Source organism: Cryptomeria japonica, chromosome 1 (assembly GCF_030272615.1).
Source record: "Cryptomeria japonica chromosome 1, Sugi_1.0, whole genome shotgun sequence".
Lineage (NCBI taxonomy): Eukaryota > Viridiplantae > Streptophyta > Pinopsida > Cupressales > Cupressaceae > Cryptomeria > Cryptomeria japonica.
Genome location: NC_081405.1, coordinates 23,555,594 through 23,577,906, shown reverse-complemented (window position 1 = coordinate 23,577,906; position 22,313 = coordinate 23,555,594). Strand labels below are relative to the sequence as shown.

The window sequence follows — 22,313 nt, the reverse complement described above, 5'->3', positions numbered from 1 at the left end:
ATAAACACTCAGCAAAAAAAAATGAAGGAATCGGGATTTATAAGTAACGGCAGGCAAAAAGATGGAGCAGAGCAGAGCAACAATGGCGAGTGGAAGTGCACATGTTGTTGTGTTGGCGTTTCCCCAAGCAGGCCACACAAATCCCATACTGCAATTCTCAAAGGACTTAGCCTCCCAAGGCGTGATCATCACTTTCGTTAGTTTCGCCTTTGACCACCATAGAATGTTAAAGGCGGACAAAACGCTCCAGCGTCTGGGTATACGTCTTCGGTTCGAGTCCATTCCCGATCACCTTCCGCCTGGTCGAATGGACATCGCCTCAGATATTCTTTACATTTTCGGGCACTTACAGCGCATACAGGGATCCGACCTGGAAGATCTCATTCACCGCCTCAACGTAGCGGGGCCTCCTGTCACTTGTATTCTTCACGATGCGTTTATGCCCTGGGTTGCCCAGGTTTCGCACAATTTAAACGTCCCCCGAGCTCTTTTCTACACGCAATCTGCAACTGTTGGCGCAATCTATCATCATTTTAAATACGGTTTGTTTGTTAAATATACTACCCTCTTTATTAATACAGAACACAGGATTAGTATATTTTTATTTTATTCCTTTCCGTTTTCACTCTTACATCCCTATTTGCTCAAAATTATAGTGAAGCTTTGCTTACAACAAAAGTTTTTTTTCTTTTGGGTTTTGTGTTCACAGTTGACAAGTGGAACACCTGCGAACAGGATTCGAATGACGTTGTTGTCATTCCGACTATCGGCGAGATGAGAATGACCGATTTGCCGTCGACGTTTTTTCCTCCACTTCTCACTGCTGGTTGTCTGGACGACAATCTAAGTTTCGTCGAGAGTTTTAACAGCGCGTCGTGGGTGATTTTGAACACGTTTGATGAGCTCGAAGATAAAGCGATGAATTACCTAAGGGAAGCAAATGTTCCAGTCTGTACAGTGGGTCCTGCCATACCCTCCGCCTTTCTGGACGGAAGAAATAGAGAGGACACACAGTTCGGCGGCAGCCCGTGGGAGGAAGAGACGGAGGAGTGTATGGAATGGCTTAACTCAAAGCCTCCTCATTCTGTTGTCTACGTTTCCTTCGGCAGCATAGCCGACATTAGTGCACAACAAATCCGGGAAATAGGTCGTGGGTTGCAGAGTAGTGGGCAGAATTTTTTGTGGGCGATCCGTCCCTCTGCGGGGCAGACAACGGTGTGGGAAAATTTTTGGGAGGTTTTTGCAGAGGAGATTGGAGATCGGGGTTTGATTGTGAAGTGGAGTCCTCAGCTGAAAGTGTTGAATCACCCGTCGGTGGGGGCGTTTATGTCTCACTGTGGGTGGAATTCGACACTGGAAGCGCTGAGTTGTGGGGTTCCGCTGCTCGCCTGTGACCTGCGCTTCGATCAGCCCACAAATTGCAAATTTATGGTGGATGTGTGGAAGATGGGTCTGAAATTGAGGCGGACGCAGCATGGGGATGGTGATGTGACGTTTGAGTGGGATGAGATTGAGAGATGTGTGCGATGGGTGATTTGCAGCGAGGAGGGTGCAGAGCTCCGAAAGAATGCAGTCCATTGGAAAGAGTCGGCGAAAAAAGCGAAGATGGAAGGAGGTTCTTCTTACTCCAATGTTGACAGATTTGTTAAAGAGGTGACCAAGTAATGAGAATTGTAAATAGCTTTTGATTCCCTAATAACGCTCAACTCTTTCAATATAAAAAGTCCTTTCATTCCATGAGCGTTGTTTTAATTAGTTCCTGCCGATAGGCAGGATACTTATGCATCTGTTGGATGCAATTTTCCTTTTTATTTTGATCAATCATTTTCAAGTATTTTAAAAATTTGTATACATCTGTATAGTTTTAAAATTTATAAACATTTAAATAATTCTAACAAAATTATTTATCTCTTTTGCTATTGGCCTATAGTGGCTACAGTCATGGTAGAGAATTAAATTTTCATCATTCTACCTACAACATTTATGACATATGAGAGAGAAATATGAAAAAATATACTAAAGTATGTAAAAATCTTACCTAACTTAATGCAAGGAAGTAGGAAGATCTACACAAATCTTGTCATCTTCAATGCAAGTAGGGACAAATCGTATGCGTGGGAAGACGAGGCCAATCGATGCAACCATTTGTCTCACCATAATCTGGAAAAATCTTGGCTTAATGAATGCATATTGAAATTGATGACTGGAACTATTCAACATACTCGAAACTTCCAACATAAATGTGCATTGTTCATTCATTTGAATATGGTGTTAGCTAGAAATTACGAGCCATAATTGTCAGTCTGAATCACTTGAGGTTGCTAAATCTGTCCAGGAATCGATTGCAAGGACATATAACTCCATGTATTGAGCAAATATTGTCTTTGGAATATTTGCAGGCGAGCATTTTATTTTGTTCTAACTTAGCATTTCTTTTTTAGACTTTTATGATTATAATTATTTTTGTTTCTTATTCTGCTTGGTACAAACATCATCTAGATCTTAGTTACAACCACAGTTCTACCATTGGATTTGCAGGCTTCACAGCTTGGCTTGCAAGTTTCTATTTATCTTTATAGAGGTAAGGATTGTTATGTTATGCTTCATCTCTGTTTTGTGCCTATTGTTGCAACGTTGCTTTAATCTTAATATGCTCACTCTTAAATCTCTTTAAAGCATGCCAATTTCTCCTTTTGTTAGGTTGATATAGCTATTAATAATGGCAACATTATTTGTGTTTTTTTTAAATTTTGAATGGAAAACTTCTCGAAGAGTAGTCACCTAATTCCAATGTTAGATAATAAGCCACCATGAATCACAAACCCAACTCTATACGAGATTGATCTTAGGTTGCAGTTGTAATGGTGGCTATAACCTATGCTATTTTAAGTCTTAGAAATTTGCACAATAAAGCTCTATGCTTTTATGTGATCTATATGTGCGAATGCTTTACTGCAGTTCTCTCATTTAGCAGCATGATTGACACTTCTATATCATTAATTCATTCATAATCATGCTCTGATAAGTACTACAAACTTGATAATACATATTCAGAAAACATGGAACAAAACGGTATGGGTTTGATTTAATACTCCATTTTGTAGACCGAGAGATAATAGTTGTAAGGGATTCTGGTTTTGTAACTCTAAACTTCCAGTCCTTAGATGAGAAAAGAGAAGCCATCTCATAAAATCATTCTCGGGACTAATTACTGACCTGTGTAGGAATGAATCTTCCTAGTAAAGAAGTTGTATGTTGGAAAGTGTTGTTATTGTTTTTGAATAGGTATTTTTTGACAGCTTAGGTTTAAGCTATTTTCTTTTCAATAGGTACTTTTTAACATCTTACATACAACTTAAGCAGTTGTTTTCTGATTAACATGATTACAGTTCTAAGATGAATAGGTTGTTGGGCACTTCAAATAAAACATGAAATTTGTTTCTAAAGTCATCTAAGACCATTTGTTCAATTTTTTTCAGAAAACAACTAAGGCATCCTGAAGGAACATCTACATAGTTAGATGAGAGAGTTAGGCATTCAAATTCAATAGGAGGTAATTATAATAAAAAATCCACAATTTCAGAGAATAGATAGAAAGTCTAGATGAATAGAAAATTATACGTGTATGGCATAACAATCAAATGTTAAAAAATTATTTTTGGCCTGAACTGTGTTGTTTATGTAGCATTTATTCTGTGTGCATCCTATATGTTGCTCACACATTGTTTACACTATGGGGACGTCATTCTATTATGATGCATTCCATTTGCACTTATTGAATTCCATTAGCATTTGCAAATACTGTGCAGCTCCAACCAATGACTCAACTTCCTAATAGGACGCCCAACATGGATAGCCCTGCCTTACAAACATTCGAGTGTATACCAGTGTAAGAGACCAGCAGACATAACTCCTTGGCCTACATAATCCTAGCAAGACTACAATTGTAGAAGAAACACAACCTTTTCGTTTGAAGGAATAACAACACAACTCTAGGCTTTCAGACGGAAAAATGCATGTGTTCGTCTCTACCCAACTTATAATATCTCACTTTTTCTCTAGTCCATGTGTTAGTATTTCCTGACATATGTCAATGCACAACTTTATAGATTTTTATTTTTATTTTTGTTCGATATCTTCAATGTTTGTATTATTATTAGTCAAATATATTAATAGACATTTATGTTGTTTTAAAATATACTAATTATAGGTAGAATTCCCAAAAAATGCCCAAAGCAAAAGGGCCTACAATTTAAATTTATGGTTTTCTACAATCCACAATAAAGTTTTTAAAAACTGCCAGAAGTGTTTCAATGAAAAATGAACCAAAAAACAAGATGTCACAGATTTACACAAAGCAAAATGCATATTTTGTCCAAGTTTTCAATTGAGTTTCACCTCACTACAAAACTCTTAGATTGCACACTAAAGAGTCCAAATAATAACTTATCCAATATTATAAATAAGGGTTAGGTAATGGTTTCTTTAATATGTTTTAAAACTTCTCCCTTTCACTTGATTTTCTCCTCCTTTTCTCATGCTTCTTATTCTTGTTCTCTGTTCAACAAAATTTTCAAGGGACTGTCTTGGTTTTCTTTTTTTTATCTTTTGATCTTAATTTTTTATACAATTCTGTCATGTTTTTGTAAGCAAATCTCTTTTTTCACATAAAAAATCATTTAACAATTCAGATTGATCTCTACTTAAAAGGGGGCATTAATTTTATGTTTTTTATTTGTCATTATTTATTTCTGGGCATCAATTCTTTATTTATGATTAATTTTGGGTTTAAATGTTTGACTAGGTCATCCTGATGAAAGTGTCAATAAACTGTACAAATTTGTTGAGGTGCTTTTCTACTTTTACAGTACTAGCAATTGTGAACTCATTCAAAGCATACTGACATAGTATTTTGACAAGATTGACAATTTTTTCTAAATATTGGTAAAACAAGCTATACTTCATATATTTAAAAGTAAAACTTATATACCCATTGATGACAAAGATTTATTAGATCCATGTGACAATTATATGTTTTTTCTCAACTATGTTGTACACATATATACATGCTATACATATTTAAATGTGCATGTCGGTCTATGTATTACCATGGAAAGTTAATAAATCATCTGCTTTACGAAAGTATTTTTGTCATGTGCATTATTTGTGATATCTGATATGAAGATTTAAAGAGTTAAAATAGATTTCTAGGCCTCCTTTTGTAAACAAATTATGGAGTTTTATATCAATAATACTTGTTTATTTACCTTTTTTACAATTCAGTCTAATTGATTTATGTTTTATATGTAGTATTCTAATATTATCTGGAGTATTTTTTTCCTTTTTGTTTTGTAGAACACATTGAAAACCCAGAAAGAAGACTAAATATGAGTGTAGATACATTGATGGATGAAGTAGTTTCGTGCATAATGTCATAATGTCCAGTATGGATGAAGTAGTTTCGTGCATAATGTCATAACGTCCAGTATGGATGATTGCATAGATTCCCCAACACATCTGAAAAAAAAAGTGAAAAATTTGAAAGAAAGTTAAATATGTAAAATGTTCAAATTGCTTTTTTAATTTATTTAATCAATTGTGAATATTGAAATCTCTCTAAGAAAATATAATTAATCAATTGTGATTATTGAAATTTGAAATCTCTCTCTTTGCAAGGAAAAGGAACGTTGTTAATTGTATCAGAGGCAAAGTTTCATAACAGATTTGGAAATATGTACATATTCTTGAAGGGCACTATATTTTGCATCACTATTGAGAATCCAAAGTTCAAAAGAATAAACTATTTTTGAAACAAGTATTATTGCAATTCCAAATTGTTTATTTGCTACTTTATTGTACTTATCCTTTCCCATGCAAGTTATCAATTAATGGATATAATCAAAGGTTATGTCATACAATTTTCTAATAGGAAACCTAAAAGTTTAACAAAATAAAGGGAAATCTCATAACTAGAAACATAGCCAACTAAAGCTATAGTAAATTTGATCTAGATGTGTCACCATTGAATTCTCATTAAAATATAGCAAAGCCAATCAAACAACTCATGATGTAAACTCTGAGGATGATGGCTTGAACTATGCAAATTTTGAATTTTATGCATATGATATTTTTTTTTTCAAGTATTGTATTATCTTATACCATTGACTATTAATGGACTATATTTAGTACTTCCAGTTTATTACAACTAATCCAAAACATAACACCATCGACAAGAACTTGACGCTTTGCATCTCTTGTTCAATTTGTCTTCTTCTATTTATTATTTAACTAGCACTTTTACCTTTAGGAAGTGTAAGGAATACATTCATAGCAAATTAAAACACATCTATAAATTTAGTGTTTATATGTTTAAATAATATAATATTTTATTAATAATTAATTAAATTATAAATTTATTATTAGCTTTATTTTACTTATATTTGAAATCATTGTTATGAGTAATTATATTATATGCAATTGTTAGAGCTTGGATTAAACATAATGCTCAATAATAGTAATCTCAAAAAATTTACATTGCACATGATTCTTGATTTAAAAATGGAAATATATAACGATTAAAAAATAAATGTAGCATCCTTCATAGAACAAAACAAAAACATCCATTATGATATTGTGTTTAATTAATATGAAAACAAAAGGGCTCAATGTGAAGGGACCTATAAGATGAAAAGCATGAATGCGCCTTCATTCATTATGCTTTGTGTTTAAATAATATAATATTATATTAATAATTAATTAAGTTATAAATTTATTATTAGCTTTATTTTACTTATATTTGAAATTATTGTTATGAGTAATTATATTATATGCAATTGTTAGAGCTTGGATTAAACATAATGCTCAATAATAGTAATCTCAAAAAATTTACATTGCACATGATTCTTGATTTAAAAATGGAAATATATAACGATTAAAAAATAAATATAGCATCCTTCATAGAACAAAACAAAAACATCCATTATGATATTGTGTTTAATTAATACGAAAACAAAAGGGCTCAATGTGAAGGGACCTATAAGATGAAAAGCATGAATGCGCCTTCATTCATTATGCTTTGTGTTTAATTAATATGAAAACAAAAGGGCTTGATAAGGAGGGTCCTATAAGGTGAAAGCATGAGTGTGCCTTCATTTATTTTCTTTTTCCTTTGTAGTATTAGAATTACTATGAGTGAGGAGTCCCCCATTCAAATAAGAGAAATGGGTCAAGATAACCACATGCTCACATTTTTAAGCAAGACAAATTCCTAAAAGAGAGAGGAAGTCTCCCACATGAGGACTTTACTTTGCACCAAAGATCGATCCTAATATTTAAGAATAAATATATTAATTAAATTAAATTAAATTCAAATTATATGTCAATTATAATTATGTAATTAATTGTCGAAGGAGTCTAATATGAAGAACAAAGTGGATGGTATGCATTTTTAATATTTTAAATAAACTACTTTGTAGAAGGTTTATTTTTATGGGCTACTCCTTGTTTACCATTTTTTAGTTTGAATAAAATTTGGATTGGTGAATTGATAACTTTTTGACTCGAATACTTGTAAAATATTAAAATAAAATGTATATAGAGTTTGCCAAATATAATTACATTAATAATCAATTTTGATTATTGCATATAATTGTTTGGTAATATTTAGAAAAAAATAGGATTAGCTAATACTAGTACTGCACTAATATTTAAAAAAAATTAGGATTAGCTAGTAAGTGAAAACCAATATTGGTAGTTCGGCTAAGACTCTATTTCTATAAAACCCATATAAATATCTTCTAGTCACATTGTTTTCAGATTAGAAAGATGCTTGGAGTGGAGTGGAGTGAATATACAAGCCCTCTAATGAAATATAATTCTCGTATTTGTGTTTTTAGAGAGAAATTTTCGAACGCGGGTAGAGACCTGGTGTGGCAGATCATATTCCATACCGTGAGACCATATTTTGAAGCTTAACTGTTTGCGTGCCCGTGCCTTGATAAGGCTATACCATTTGCATGCATCCTTTTGCTTTCATTTTGCTACATCCATCATATGTGCTGCCATACATGGTTTGGACTTTTAGAGTATGATTCGTTGTGTTTTGTTTTAAATCTCACCTTCCATTGATTTTTATAACACATTATAGAAAATATCTTGGCGTAGTTAAGGAGATTAAAGGTAGTCTTATACTTGTTAGTTCCATTTGAATGAAGTTTCTTTAAATTATTTTGATGCATGTCTATATTACCACTTATTATGATATATGAATAAAGTTAATTTTGGTTGAGTACAATCTTAATTTCACATCCATAATCAGGTATAGGCTCTTTGGTCTTTTTGGTAAAATCCTCATCAAAGAGTCATCATCTCAACACACGATCCTAAAGTATAATATGAGATCTCATAGCCTCACCCGATTCTCTCTAGTCTCCATGAGCATATACCAATTAATCCATGCTAGCTTCAAATGTGATCCTGCAAAATCATGAAGCTCCAAGCAAATGATTAATACTCAAAATCAAAGAGAAACACCAACACCTCACCAAAGACTCAAGAGTTCTCCATGGAACCAATATGTCATATCCACCGTCAAATGATGAACCCACATCACTACCTAAGCTCCCACTAAACCGTGTAACCAATTTCTCTATGCATCATGACGACCATCTCCTAACTGAAAATCCTCCATGGGGGGCCAACACAATCAAAGAACTCAACCAAGAGCTCCCAAAAGAAAGAGTCAAACCACAATCTCCAAACCAAGAAGATACAACTGCACATCCTTAATCAATATAACCAAATATGTCAAACTTTCATTGCAACCTGAAGGCAAAATCCAAGAGCTTCACATAACACCAACACCCAATGCAAAAGATCATCCATTTTCTAATCAAAGATTGTCCATGGCTCACAATACACTGCAACAACAACAACTTAGAACCAAAATCTTGAAATGAATAAGATAGAACATATTATGTAATTACATAAAGCTCCCACTAAAAGCAATACCGAGTTATGCATGGCATCATGAACAAAATCATTACCAAAACTCTATTAAAAGTGAATAGAGATTCTCATGCATCATAATCTGTTGCTAAGATTAAAAATGATCAACTATATCAGATACTCCAAATAATCTTTCTCACTGCAATAATCATACCAATGCAATAATGGTGACCAACAACAAGGCCTACCAAACTGAATCCTCTTCAGACAATTTAGAAGATCGACACAAATTTAACATCTCAAAGAAGAAATACATAATCAGTTCTTTGATCTCAAATAGCCAAAATATTCAACCCAACATTAGTATGATGCATAATAGAGATATTAGGCATAACATGCGGATTTCCAAGACTCAAATACCAAAATCAATGCTAGATATGATTTGCCAAACAAACCCACATAGGAGAAACCATTGATCAATAAGAACCTTCCAAGTAGCCATGCAATTTTTTAACTGTTTCCATCCAGAACAACCTTAATCCCTGGTCTTACCATAGATCTACATCCCACAAATTTAGTTAACATGTAAAACTTACAAAATTATCTCTATAAATATGAAATCCATATAAACATACAACATTCACATTATACATGTCATCCAAATAATGGAAATAGCACAGATCTACAAAACCCAACAACTAAAAATGAGAGATCACTGTAACCCAAGAAAGGAAAGTAAAGTTGTCTAAGAGCTTGAACCATATAAAATAAATTAGCGCCACAAATTACAAAGAGGTTAGTGGCTTATCTTTCAATTCTTTCATGTAACCATGGGATAAAACCATGAACCCAACATAAGTACTCCATTCCATAGTCCAAACAGTCGGTATATCTCCATGTGACTAGGATGTTGAAATACTCCTCCAATATGAACACCTTTAGCTATGATACCAAATGTTGGGAAGTAAACAGGTTCAATACTAAAGATTGTGAAGACCAATCTCTATCCAATAAACTAATCAATGGATGAGATCCAAGGCTTGGATAGCAACAACATGGAAATTTGAAACTCATATGAAAATCTAAACAGTTAAGTTGCCTTAATTGTGGAAAACCCATGATTAGATCCTTCTTCTTTATGATGCCAAAAATTAGCCTATTAACCATGCTTAATAAACATGTATCTTATGTGAACGCATAATAACAATAAATGATGATTAAAAATAACATTTAAGATAGAAACAATGAGGCATAAATCAACAACATGACATCAAAACTTAACACACGATTTACGTGGAGAAACCCTTGCAAGAAAAAACTCCACCAAGAAGAGAGGGCAAGCTTGTATTAACAACAATAAAATTTCTTATAATACAATCACTTCCATTCTCCTCTTTGCCTCCATGATAGTAGCACCTATGTACATGTGAACAACCACCTTATGCCTCCCATTTGTCCTTCGTTCTTGTAGAGAAATCTACATTCAACCGTTCTGATGAAAATCTACACCCAAAGATTGAATTTATAGTATGGCAAGATCTCCAAAACCACTAGTAAAGGTTCCTAAAGAAGACTCTTCATTCCTCATGACCACAACTATTTTAATTCCTCCACAAAACTTGAAGAAGATATCAATTTATCTTTCAATACGTTCCCTCCAACATGGACACCTATACTTGCAAGATAAACATTATATTAAATGTAATAAATGACCAAAGACTAAGAGACACATGTATTGCCTCTTCCATGCTCCCACTTGGAGAAGCACATAGGTCACTCTTTTTACACTTTGTTAGGTCATTGAATATCTTATTCTAGACATCCATAAGTGGGGAAAACAATATTAAAAATATTTGTGTTCACAACCCACTTTAACTGCTGCTAGTGGAACCCATCATCCCTTATGAAAGTATTACAAATAATCGTGAGAATTAAATATTACAATTCATTTTTTCAATACATCCTAAGTGCCTTAGGACATTTTCCAAGGATACATTGGAACCATTTCATAATATTTACAAGGTAAATGACACCTTAATCCTAACACCGAGATGGAGAGGACAATGTTTCCATGGCACATTGCATGGAATCAAGGGTAGATAATAAGGTTCTTTTCATAGGAGTTCTTTCTATATTCTATAGGTTAAAGGGAAGGGTGTGGTAGACTCACTAGCTACAAGATCTCTACTCAGATGTGTACTGATTGCTCCTAATCTCCAACTACTTCTTTCTCTTTACTTTTCATTTTTTTCTCCTTTATTCTCTTTTTTTGCTCATGCATTTGGGTCATACCGAAGGATTGTTCAGGGAACACATTGTCAAAAACTATATCTGTATCTGTTTCTAAAAGTGTCTTGTGGTAGTAAGATCTTTTGTAAAACTTTGCGTTGGTGCTCAAAGGGTTTGGATTGTAGCGTTGGTGCACTTTTGATAGGGATTCAAAGATTCCTTAGGGTTGCTGCCCTTAAAAAGCATTGTAATTGAAGTGAAGATTGTGATGCCAGATTAGGACAATAGATCTTAGTGATATTTCTCACCGTGGTTTTTCACATTGGGTTTCCATGTAAAATCTCGTGTGTTGTGCTTTTGATGTCGCATCTTGTCTTGTTTCAATGGTTGCATTTTATATCTTTCAATTTTCAGATCAAAGTTCAGTAAAAATTTCAAGTTGTAAAGAAAAATTAATAGTTCTTGTACTACTGATTCGCCCCCCCCTCTCAGTAGTTCTTATGTGTTCTACAAATATTTGATGACTTTCCCAAAAATGTGCACTGGAAAATAGTGAAATGGGTTGTGGATTTGTAAAAATTTAAATTGCGCTTTCAATTAGAACTTCATTATGTAAATAATTGCTAAATTACTTTTGACCATATTTATAGATATTATAGCTTCACAAGAAGCTTCCTCTGTAAGAATTAATATTTTACACGTGCACTTTTAAGAAATAGTTGTAGGGCAACATGAAAATCAATTTGTTTGAAACAGACTCTCAGAGCCAACACTATTTTATGATCCTACATTCAACCACAACTAAGTGCATCAACATTTCAGTAGGCATGTTGCATAGAGAAAATAAATTGAGCTTTGTCTACCCAGTGCAGGGCCAAGTAACAAATATGCGAGCACCAAGCGCCAAATAAAGGAAATTTCATAAACAAAATGGCCTTAAAGAGAAGGGGATAGGAAAAATATCCATATGCTTACATTGAAAGTCATTTAAACCATCATTCAATTGAGTGAGTGATTATGAAATCTTAAATGTATCTCTATTTACATAAAGCATGGATGGGTCAAACAAGCTAGATTAGTTATACATCTGTATTTGACACAACAAAAACCATGGAACAAGAAGTTAGCCATATGAGTTTTAGATCAGTATTTTAAGTCTTGAGTTATCAATATGAAAATAAGAAAGCAAATATGAAAAGTTTAACAAATGGTCCAAACTCATATTATTATATGCCAAGCCCTTGCCTAATGGCTTAATTAAAAAGAATTGACTCAGAGCTCTAGAATAAATCAATCTAGCTATTATGATATTGCTATCAAGATTCAACTGTGTAGTTTTTGAGTCAAACTCATTGACCCATGATTCATGAGTAGTGGTTCACAAGAACCCATCTCTCATGAGAAGGAATGTCACACTCAGCACTCATTGCATCTAGGTGATGCTCACAAAGGTGAAGCATTGGGACTTCTAGGGAGGTCACCCATCCCAGTACTACTCCAATTTGAGTGTGCTTAACCATGGATTTTCCTCCAAGGTTAAGCCCACTCAGCTTGCAACCCCATTTCCAAAACCTTCAGTAAGTGCTGTGCCTTATGAGCCATTCATTATAGAGCCCCTTAAGCTCATCAAGTGATAAGTAGGAGATATTTTTCCACAACAAGTCGAATTATGATATTGCTATCAAGATTCAACTGTCTAGTTTTTGAGTTAAATTCATTGACCCAAGATTAATGAGTAGTGGTTCACAAGAACCCATCTCTCATGAGAATGAATGGCACACTTAGCACTCATTGCATCTAGGTGATGCTCACAGAGGTGAAGCATTGGGACTTCTCGGGAGGTCACCCATCCCAGAACTACTCCAACTCGAGCGAGCTTAACCATGGTGTTTCCTCCAAGGTTAAGACCACTCAGCTTGCAACCCCATTTGCAAAACCTTCAGCAAGTGCTGTACCTTATGAGCCATTCATTATAGAGCCCCTTAAGCTCATCAAGTGATAAGTAGGAAATATTTTTCCACATCAAGTCGAATTATGATATTGCTATCAGGATTCAACTGTGTAGTTTTTGAGTCAAACTCATTGACCCAAGATTCATGAGTAGTGGTTCACAAGAACCCATCTCTCATGAGAATGAATGACACACTTAGCACTCATTGCATCTAAGTGATTCTCACACTTAGCCATTCATGAAAATGAATGACATACTTAGCTATGTCTTGTAGATGAAGAAGTAGTTAAACTTTTCCTGCAAGAGCCAACTGAAGCTCACTAAAAAGTACTTTTCCTTGATTCTTCAAAATTCTTCGGAAAATGAAGTAGTAAACTATTTCTTGCAAGAAATATCAAATGAGTTACACAAATGAATTATCAACAATTAAGTAATTTTGTTGTAACATTTAATCAATTCTTGATGCAATCATTTTCAATCACAAATGTTGATATTTTATCGAAGGATTTGTGTGGCCTGCTTGAGGAAACGCCAACACAACAACTGTGAAGAACTGATGCTGAAATCTCAGCTTACTGGGAGATTCACCGTAATACTGCATTCACCGCATGCATCGAATATTTGATCACTATTTTTAGAGAGATATTTCTTAGTTTTTATTAGTTTTTTCAGTTGGCTCAGACAGGACAGGGTTGCCTTAGAACCTACAACAACATGTGCATTTCCACTTCCACTCGCCATTGTTGCTCTGCTAATTCTTTTGCCTGCCAACAATTATAAATCTTGATTCCTCCGCAGCATGTTCCATCATATTTTACTCAGTTATTGCTGGCCGGATGTGTCTGTTGCATAAAATCGGTTGAAGCCATTTTAACTTCAAAACAGATCTTTCGTACAGCGTGTTAGTGACAGGTTAGTGAATCGTAACCATTAATTGCAAAATCGACAGTATAAAACGTTCGACTAACACACGTATTAATCACTCTGTACCAGAATAGACGTGTCCTATAAAATCTGAATCTGTGAGATTCGACCTGCCAACCTCATTTAGGTACCCAATCGACGGCTCTGCTGCGCACAGATTTAGATCTCGTTGACATTTTTTTGTCGATTTTCTTTATATGCGATGCGACAGTCGAACCCAACTTCATTGTATTTTTAAGCCAGGGATCAAATATCCCTCTCCGCGTTGAAATGGAATTCAGTAAATGGCTTATACGTAAAAAGAAAATAAATGCTAGTTATGTTATATTCAATCGAAATTTTGAAAAATATTTTAATTAAAATGTATAATTTTTTATTCATCAAATTTTGTTTAATATTATTTTCCAAATAAAAATATTCTTCTTTTGTTTTAAGAAAGTTTATTTTTTCTAAAGAAATTATGGCTATTTACTCTTGCTAGGATGTAAAGATTTAACCATTATAATTATAAAGTTTTTTTATTTTTTTTTAAATTATTTTGTGAAATGTATTAGAAATGGCAGATAGTGAAATATAATCTTGTATTTTTAGAAGTATTGAGATTAATAAGGTATTTTTCAACACTTTAATCATTGAAAATTTCATCTAATTGATCCACAAGGTTATCATCACCATGATATTTTTCACAATCTACAATGCTCTCATCATCATCATTGTCAAACGGATAATTACATTGGTCAAAAATAAGATTCATGATTTCCTACTTGAATTGTGTTAGGCTTTCATATATATATTTGACTTATGTTTTATATGAATTTAGCACAAACAAGAAGACAGTGAAGACAAAAGAATTGTTATGCACTTAGGGATATGATATTGTAATGTATTTGGTGGATCGAGATGCCAACATTTGACACATGTATCTTAAATTGGTTATATTGGATCATGTGAGTAAATTATATAATTAATTATATCAAGGAAAGAAGCTATATGTATAAGCAAAGAACATCAAGACAAGTCAAATATTAGATATGGATATTCAAATTTATGAAGATATAAAGATCTCTATGGGTAAATATGTTTTGCATATTAACTTTCTTGCTTTGGATTTGAATGGAAAGGATATTGTTCTTGGTTATCTTTGGGAACAATAAATAAATTAATGTACAAAATAAGTTCATAAATCTTTAGTATACGAGAAAAAAAGTTACATCACAAGATATTATACATGATAGAGTTCAAAGAAAATTGAAGGAAGAGATAGTTCAAGAATCTTGTGAATATTGTAACAATGAATTAGAGGCAAAAGAGGAGGATCAAGATGTTGATAAAAATGAAGAGACAAATAATTTTATTAAGAAATCACTAAAACAAGTGGAAAAGGATGGTGAAGAATTAAAGAAGTTTTTATGACAGCAAAGGGTGAAATATATAGACATCCACATCATTGCGAAAAAAAAAAATCATGGAAGAATGATAGTACAAGAAATCAGCAAACCAATCATTATAGAACTACATGAAATCGAAAGAACAATTCTAATAATCAATTATAGTAATTATAATAATCTATTTCTCCCTCTCTTTCTCTTCCTCTCCTAGACCACTATATCTATATCACTCCAAGTTACCTCAAAGCTGTAAATTACACTCAAGCCAAAAGAAAATCGACAAACGTCGATGAGAACTAAATCTGCTTCTAGAAGAGCCGTCGATTGGTACCTCAAAGTGGTCGGCAGGTCGAATCTCACGGAGTCGGATTTTATCCAGCCGGCCGGCTATTTACTCCAGCCGCGCCATAACGGAGTTAAATATGATGTAACGTGATGCTGAGGAATCGGTATTTATAAGTGAAGGCAAAAGTTGCAAGTGGAACTGCAACTGCAATGATGGAAGGCGGGTCTTCTCACTTCAATGTCAACAGATTTGTTAAAGAGGTGACAAAGTGAGGAGAATTGTATATAGCTTTTGATCTGGTAATAACCTCCAACTCTATCAACATAATAAAAAGTCGTTTGCTTCCATTATGTGTGTCACAGGTTGAAATCTTCATACATCCAAATATATCATAATATCACATCTTTAGGTACATAACATGTCATTTCTCATTGAAATGCATCAGCAAAATATGAGAAGGAGAAGAAGTTAAATAGTAAGATTATCACAAATTAATATAAATATGATACTATGGTCAATCATTTGACTGTTATGGAGAGAGGGAGAGAAATAGAAGAAAGAGAGAGAGAAATATATTAAAGAGAAAGAGGAATAGATAAAGATATATGGGAATAGAAAGGAAGAAACATGTGTATAGATAGAGAGATAGATAAGGGGAGATGGGGAAATATAGAGAGAGAAACCTGGATGAAAATAATTAGAGGGAAAAGGAGAAGAGGGGGAGAGAGGGAGAGATATATGTGGAGGAAAGGGAGAGAAAGTTCAATATATCTCTATCTATATCTCTACCTCTACCTCTCCCTCTTTATAGAAATAAAGAGGGAGAGGTAGAGGTAGAGGTAGAGGTAGAGGTAGAGGTAGAGGGTGATATAGAGCGATAGAAAGGGATAGAGAATGAGATAGAGAAATATGGAGAGATAGAAAGGTGGGGAGAGAGAGAGAGAGAGAGAGAGAGAGAGAGAGAGAGAGAGAGAGAGAGAGAGAGAGAGAGAGAGAGAGAGAGAGAGAGAGAGAGAGAGAGAGAGAGAGAGAGAGAGAGAGAGAGATGGATAGAAAGCGACAGAGATTGAGGGAGAGAGTAGGAGAGGGAGATATAAAAAGATAGAGAGGGATAATGAATGGATAGGGAGATAGTGAGAAAGACAGAAAGGTAAAAAATAGCCACGGAGTCTAAATATATGTATAGAAAGAGATAGAGAGGAGTGGGTGAGTGAGAGTAGGAGAGGTAAAGTGAATAAGAGAGAGGGATATAAGATCATTCAATAGATAAAGAGGGATAGATAATTCTTGTATAAATATTTTTGGTTTAAGATTAATTGTCTCATTAATTATCTTTTAATTTGTTGATTGTGCATTTGAAAAACATAAATAGATATCTAGATAGATATATACATGTGAGCTAATATTTGACTCACGTGTATTAAATACATGTTGTGTTACAGATGCTACTAAATTAGATATCTTTTATACATCTATCTAAAATATATCGAGAGATATTAATCTCGAGGCGCCTATCTATTCTCTATAACTATTTCAACATAGGCACTTCGAGATTGATATATCTCAACATCCTTTTGATAGATGTATAAAAGATATCTAAGCTAGTTCAATTATAAATGTAACATGGTTTAATGTTATATTTTAAGTGTATATGATTTTTTTATAAATTAATTAATCAATTTTATTATAAATATAAAATAATTACATTTCAAATTAAAAATTGATAATTCTTTTTATTGCAAGTCTCACAAGAACATGTCCATAAAAAATTCCTTTCTATGTAATTTAGGAAGCAATCATATCTCCTAACCTTTTGGCTCTAGATTTGAAATCAAAACCTTTTCCAGATGTCAAGCAATAACTTATTGTTAATATATGTTCCATTAAAATTTTGGGAAAAAAATACGCACAATGAAAGTCAAACTACACCGAGGAAATACAATAAAATGAAGAAAGAAGATACCAATTGTGTCACATGATCACTCATATATGTAAGAAGAAATAGAAGAACTCAAAAAAGGGAATTATATAAAACCTTCTCAATCTCTTGTTTGTTGTTATACATTTCCAATTCTTAACAAATCATATTTGTTAGAAAAGGTTATTAGTGCTAAATTTTTTTCTCAAATTAATTGCAAATCAAGATTTTATTAGATCATAATCAAAGAAGAATGATCAATACAAAATTGCATTCAATTTTTCTTTTGGACATAATGAATGGATAGTAATACCATCTAGTTTGATGAATGCTCCTACATATTTATAAGAAAGAATGGACACTATATTTAGGGGATGTAAATATTTTCGTAAAGTATATATTAATGATATTCTAATTTTTAGTTAAACTTTTGATGATCGTACAAACTATCTAGAGATATTTTATAGATTAGATTTTAACTATGGGATTGTTCTATCCCTTAATAAAATCCAATTGTATCAACGTTCTTGTAACTATTTAGGAATGATTGTCAATAATAGTGTCTTGGAAATCTAACCTCACATTGAAAAAAGATCTTAAAATTCAATACTCCATTTGATAAGAATAGTTTACAAGCCTTTTTAGGTATCCTTAATTATTTAAATAATTTTTATCCAAATGCATATTTTGACAAAGAATAATTGTAGAAATTTCTCAAGAAAAAGACGATCCAATGGTCTTAAGAACATACCCCAAAAGAAATAACTTTATTTTTTATATAGATTCTTTTGATATCGCATGGGAGGATAAATAGTCTTTATAAAGGATGGTAAAGAATATATAGTTGAATATGCCAACAATGTATTTCTAGATGATGTGAAGAGATCATGGATTTCTTTTGACAAAGAAATTTATAGATTAATCAAAAGTTCAATTTTTAATTTTATTTTATTTTAAATTTGATGCATTTGAAACGTTTTATTATCAAGACTGTTGTAGCTTCATAAACTTCAAAGAAAATGATCATGGAAGGAGAGATGATCATGGAAATATGTGAGATGGAAAGCATATTTGAATTAGTTTCATTACATATAAAGCTCAACACATTGCAAGAAAAGATTAGATTGTAACTGATCATATTAGCAAAGAATTTTCAAAAGTATTCATGCAAGCTTCTAGCTCTGGCTAACCAGACTATCCATGATTTGATATGATAAAAGATTTTGATGTCTTTTTCCAAGGATTAAACCAATTATCTTAGTGTGATATCTTAATGAAAGGAGTAAATCAAAACTATCTATAGAATGGTATTTCTGATGCAAAAATAACAGGTATAGTGGCTCAAAAAGATAATCGACGAGAAAATGGATAAATTGTCAAACAGATCCCACCATGCTCATCATCACATACTGATCAGAAGAAAATTTGAAAATATTTTTATATATTTTCTTAGCTTTTCTATATGTTAGTAATTGACATTTTTGAAGGCCTTCGGGGCATTTTCAGTCCTTGAAAGTTTGGCCTGTTCGTTAGAACGTTTTCGTAGGCATGTTCTTGCAGGACTTCGCTCCTAACTCTTGGAGACCTTTCCAACGAGTTAAATGACTCATAATTTCGAGTCCCGAGCAGAAAGTTATGCCTAGTTAAAGTTAGGATAAAATTTAATATAGTTTTTTTGAAATTTTCATAGTTTTAGATTTTATTATGTAATAAACAAATGTGACTGTTGGGCTTCGATTCTCAAGGGGTTTTCGTGACCCTTGGAATCTCATGAACTACTATATGTTGGATTTTTGAATGTAATAGATTACTTTTTTGGCTTGCTTCAATTCTGTATTATCTTGTTCATCCACAACACCGCAGGTTCTCACTTAGGTGTTGTCGTCTGAATCCATAATTCGGGTCACATACATGGTATATCACAACCACACTTCACTTACCCAGGGTTTCACACATGTATAATCCTCTATACAAAATTCAAATTGCATGACAAAAATGATAAAAATTGTAATCACAACCACTGTATTGAGTGCATCCGACGAAGGACAACCTACAACATTTAATCTCTAAAAATAATAATAATCTTACAAAAATTCATAATAATTTTATTTAAAAACAATAGTAAATTATTTTTTATTAATAAATAAATATCATTATTGGATTTTTTTTTAATCAACTAATTGAATATAAAATAACTAGCATCTCTTTTTCCCCATTTACTAAATCGACGGAAATTAGGTTGAATATCTCATCACATATTAAATAAAATAAAAAATTGGTCGATGTGGAAATGATTGCAATAGCGGAAAAGGTTCTCTATCAAGCAGAGTGTAAAAAATGTACCTACATTTCTGTCCAAGCAAAATCGACAAATATGACTTTATGCAGCCGGCACAGCCGCACGGCCGTTTCCGCCATTGCTCCAATAACCGAGAAAAAACTTTAAAAATGATGGAATATTCTTCTTCTTCGGAGGAATTGGGATTTATAAGAGAAGGCAAAAGAAATGACAGAGCAACAATGGCGAGTGGAAGTGCAACTCCAACTGCACATGTTGTTGTGTTGGCGTTTACCCAAGCAGGCCACACAAATCCCATGCTGCAATTCTCAAAAGACTTGGCCTCCCAAGGCGTCATCATCACTTTCGTTAGTTTCGCCTTTGACCACCACAGAATGTTAAAGGCAGAGAAAACGATCCAACGCCTGGGTATACATCTTCGCTTCGAGTCCATTCCGGACCATCTTCCGCCCGGAGTGGATATCGTTTCAGATCTTTTTAAAATTTTCGGGCAGTTATATCAGATGGAGGGACCCGGCTTGGAAAAGCTCATCCAGCGACTCAATGCAACGGGACCTCCTGTCACCTGTATTGTTCATGATGTCTTTATGCCCTGGGTTGCCCAAGTTTCGCACAATTTAAACACCCCCCGAGCTGTTTTCTACACGCAGTCTGCAACTGTTGGCGCAATCTATCATCATTTTAAATACGGTTTGTTTGTTATATACCTTGCCCTCTTTATTAATACAGAACACAGTGGCCTCGATCACACAGTCGTAGTAGCTTTTTGTTTTATTCTAACTGTTTTATTTTTGGATTTTCGGTTTTGTGTTTACAGTGGATAAGTGGAATTATTGCGGGCAGGATCCGAAAGATGTTGTTGTCATTCCGGCAATCGGCGAGATGAGAATGGCTGATTTACCTTCGACGTTTTTTCCTCCACATCTCACGGCAGGTTTTCTGGACAGCAGTCTACGCTGCGTGGAGAGCTTTAACGACATGTCGTGGGTAATTTTGAACACATTTGATGAGCTCGAAGGTAAAGCGATCGACTACCTGAGGGAATCAAATGTTCCCGTCTGTACAGTCGGTCCACTCATTCCCTCTGCCTTTCTGAACAGAAGAAATATTGAAGACACAGAGTACGGCGGCAGCCCCTGGGATGAAGAGACGGACGAGTGTATGGAATGGCTCCGCTCCAAACCTCCTCATTCTGTTGTTTACATTTCCTTCGGTAGCTTAGCCGACATATGTGCACAACAAATCCGGGAAATAGGTCGTGGCTTGCAGAGCAGTGAGCAGAATTTTTTGTGGTCGATCCGTCCCTCTGCAGGGCAGACAACGGTGTGGGAAAATTTTTGGGAGGGTTTTGAGGAGGAGATTGGAGATCGGGGTTTGATTGTGAAGTGGAGTCCTCAGCTGAAAGTGTTGAATCACCCGTCAGTTGGGGCGTTTATGACTCACTGTGGATGGAATTCGACGGTGGAAGCTCTGAGTTGTGGGGTTCCACTGCTCGGCTGCGACCTCCGCTTCGACCAGCCCACCAATTGCAAATTCATGGTGGAAGATTGGAAGATGGGGATCAAATTGAGGCATGCGGATGGTGATGTGACGTTTGAGTGGGATGAGATCGAGAGATGTGTGCGAAGGGTGATTTGCAGCGAGGAGGGAGCAGAGCTCCGAAAGAATGCGGTCCATTGGAAGGAGTCGGCGAGAAAGGCAAATTTGGAAGGCGGTTCTTCCGACTCCAACGTCAACAGATTTGTTAAAGAGGTGACAAAGTGACGAGAGTTGTAAATAGCTTTTGATTTGCTAATTACCCCGAGTTCTTTCAATATAAAAAGTCCTCCGTTGCTTTTATTCAATTTTTTTTTCTGTTAGTTAATCCAAAACTTTTACCTTTACGACGTCTAAGGCATACATCAATAGTAAATTAAAAGGAATGTATAAATTTAATGTTAATATGTTTAAATAATATAACATTTGATTAATAATTAGTTATGTCGAGAGGATAACCTATCGTGGTAGTATGGAGTGTTAACATAAATAATTTAAAATTAAAAAATATTAAATTATAAATATATATTACATTAATAATAATAAATAAAAATAAACAATACATAGCCAACAATATAAATATACATGAATAGGCTTGTAGATGGATATGGAGAAGATAGATATTGAGAGGATGAGAGAGAGGGGGGAAGGTAGAGATGGAGAGATAAAAAGATAAAGATGGAGATATAAAGTGGTGTATATATATATATATATATATATGAGTAGAGAGGGATGAAGCGATGGAAGAAGAAATATGGATAGATAGAGATAGATTGGCTAAGATATGTAAATATAATGGTCTAGGAGAGGAAGAAATAGAGAGGGACTGATAGAGA

General features: G+C 33.9%; 2 protein-coding genes across 2 annotated transcripts in view; both read left to right on the top strand.

Annotated features, from left to right (window-relative positions):
• LOC131028717 (UDP-glycosyltransferase 74E2) overlaps positions 1 to 22,313 on the top strand; it is a 70,551-nt gene that overhangs the window by 5,653 nt on the left and 42,585 nt on the right. The window lies entirely within an intron of this gene.
• LOC131038891 (UDP-glycosyltransferase 74E1) lies at positions 41 to 1,736 on the top strand. Its single transcript, XM_057971453.2, has 2 exons — positions 41 to 542; positions 710 to 1,736. Exons 1-2 carry the CDS (start codon positions 62 to 64, stop codon positions 1,663 to 1,665), a joined length of 1,437 nt encoding a protein of 478 aa, XP_057827436.2. The 5' UTR covers positions 41 to 61; the 3' UTR covers positions 1,666 to 1,736.

Bases quoted from the DNA above. Each gene is read 5' to 3' on its own strand.
- LOC131038891 (XM_057971453.2), top strand. From the start codon at position 62: ATGGAGCAGAGCAGAGCAACAATGGCGAGTGGAAGTGCACATGTTGTT. The intron at 543-709 runs GTTTGTTTGTTA...TTGTGTTCACAG, and splicing joins CTATCATCATTTTAAATACG to TTGACAAGTGGAACACCTGC.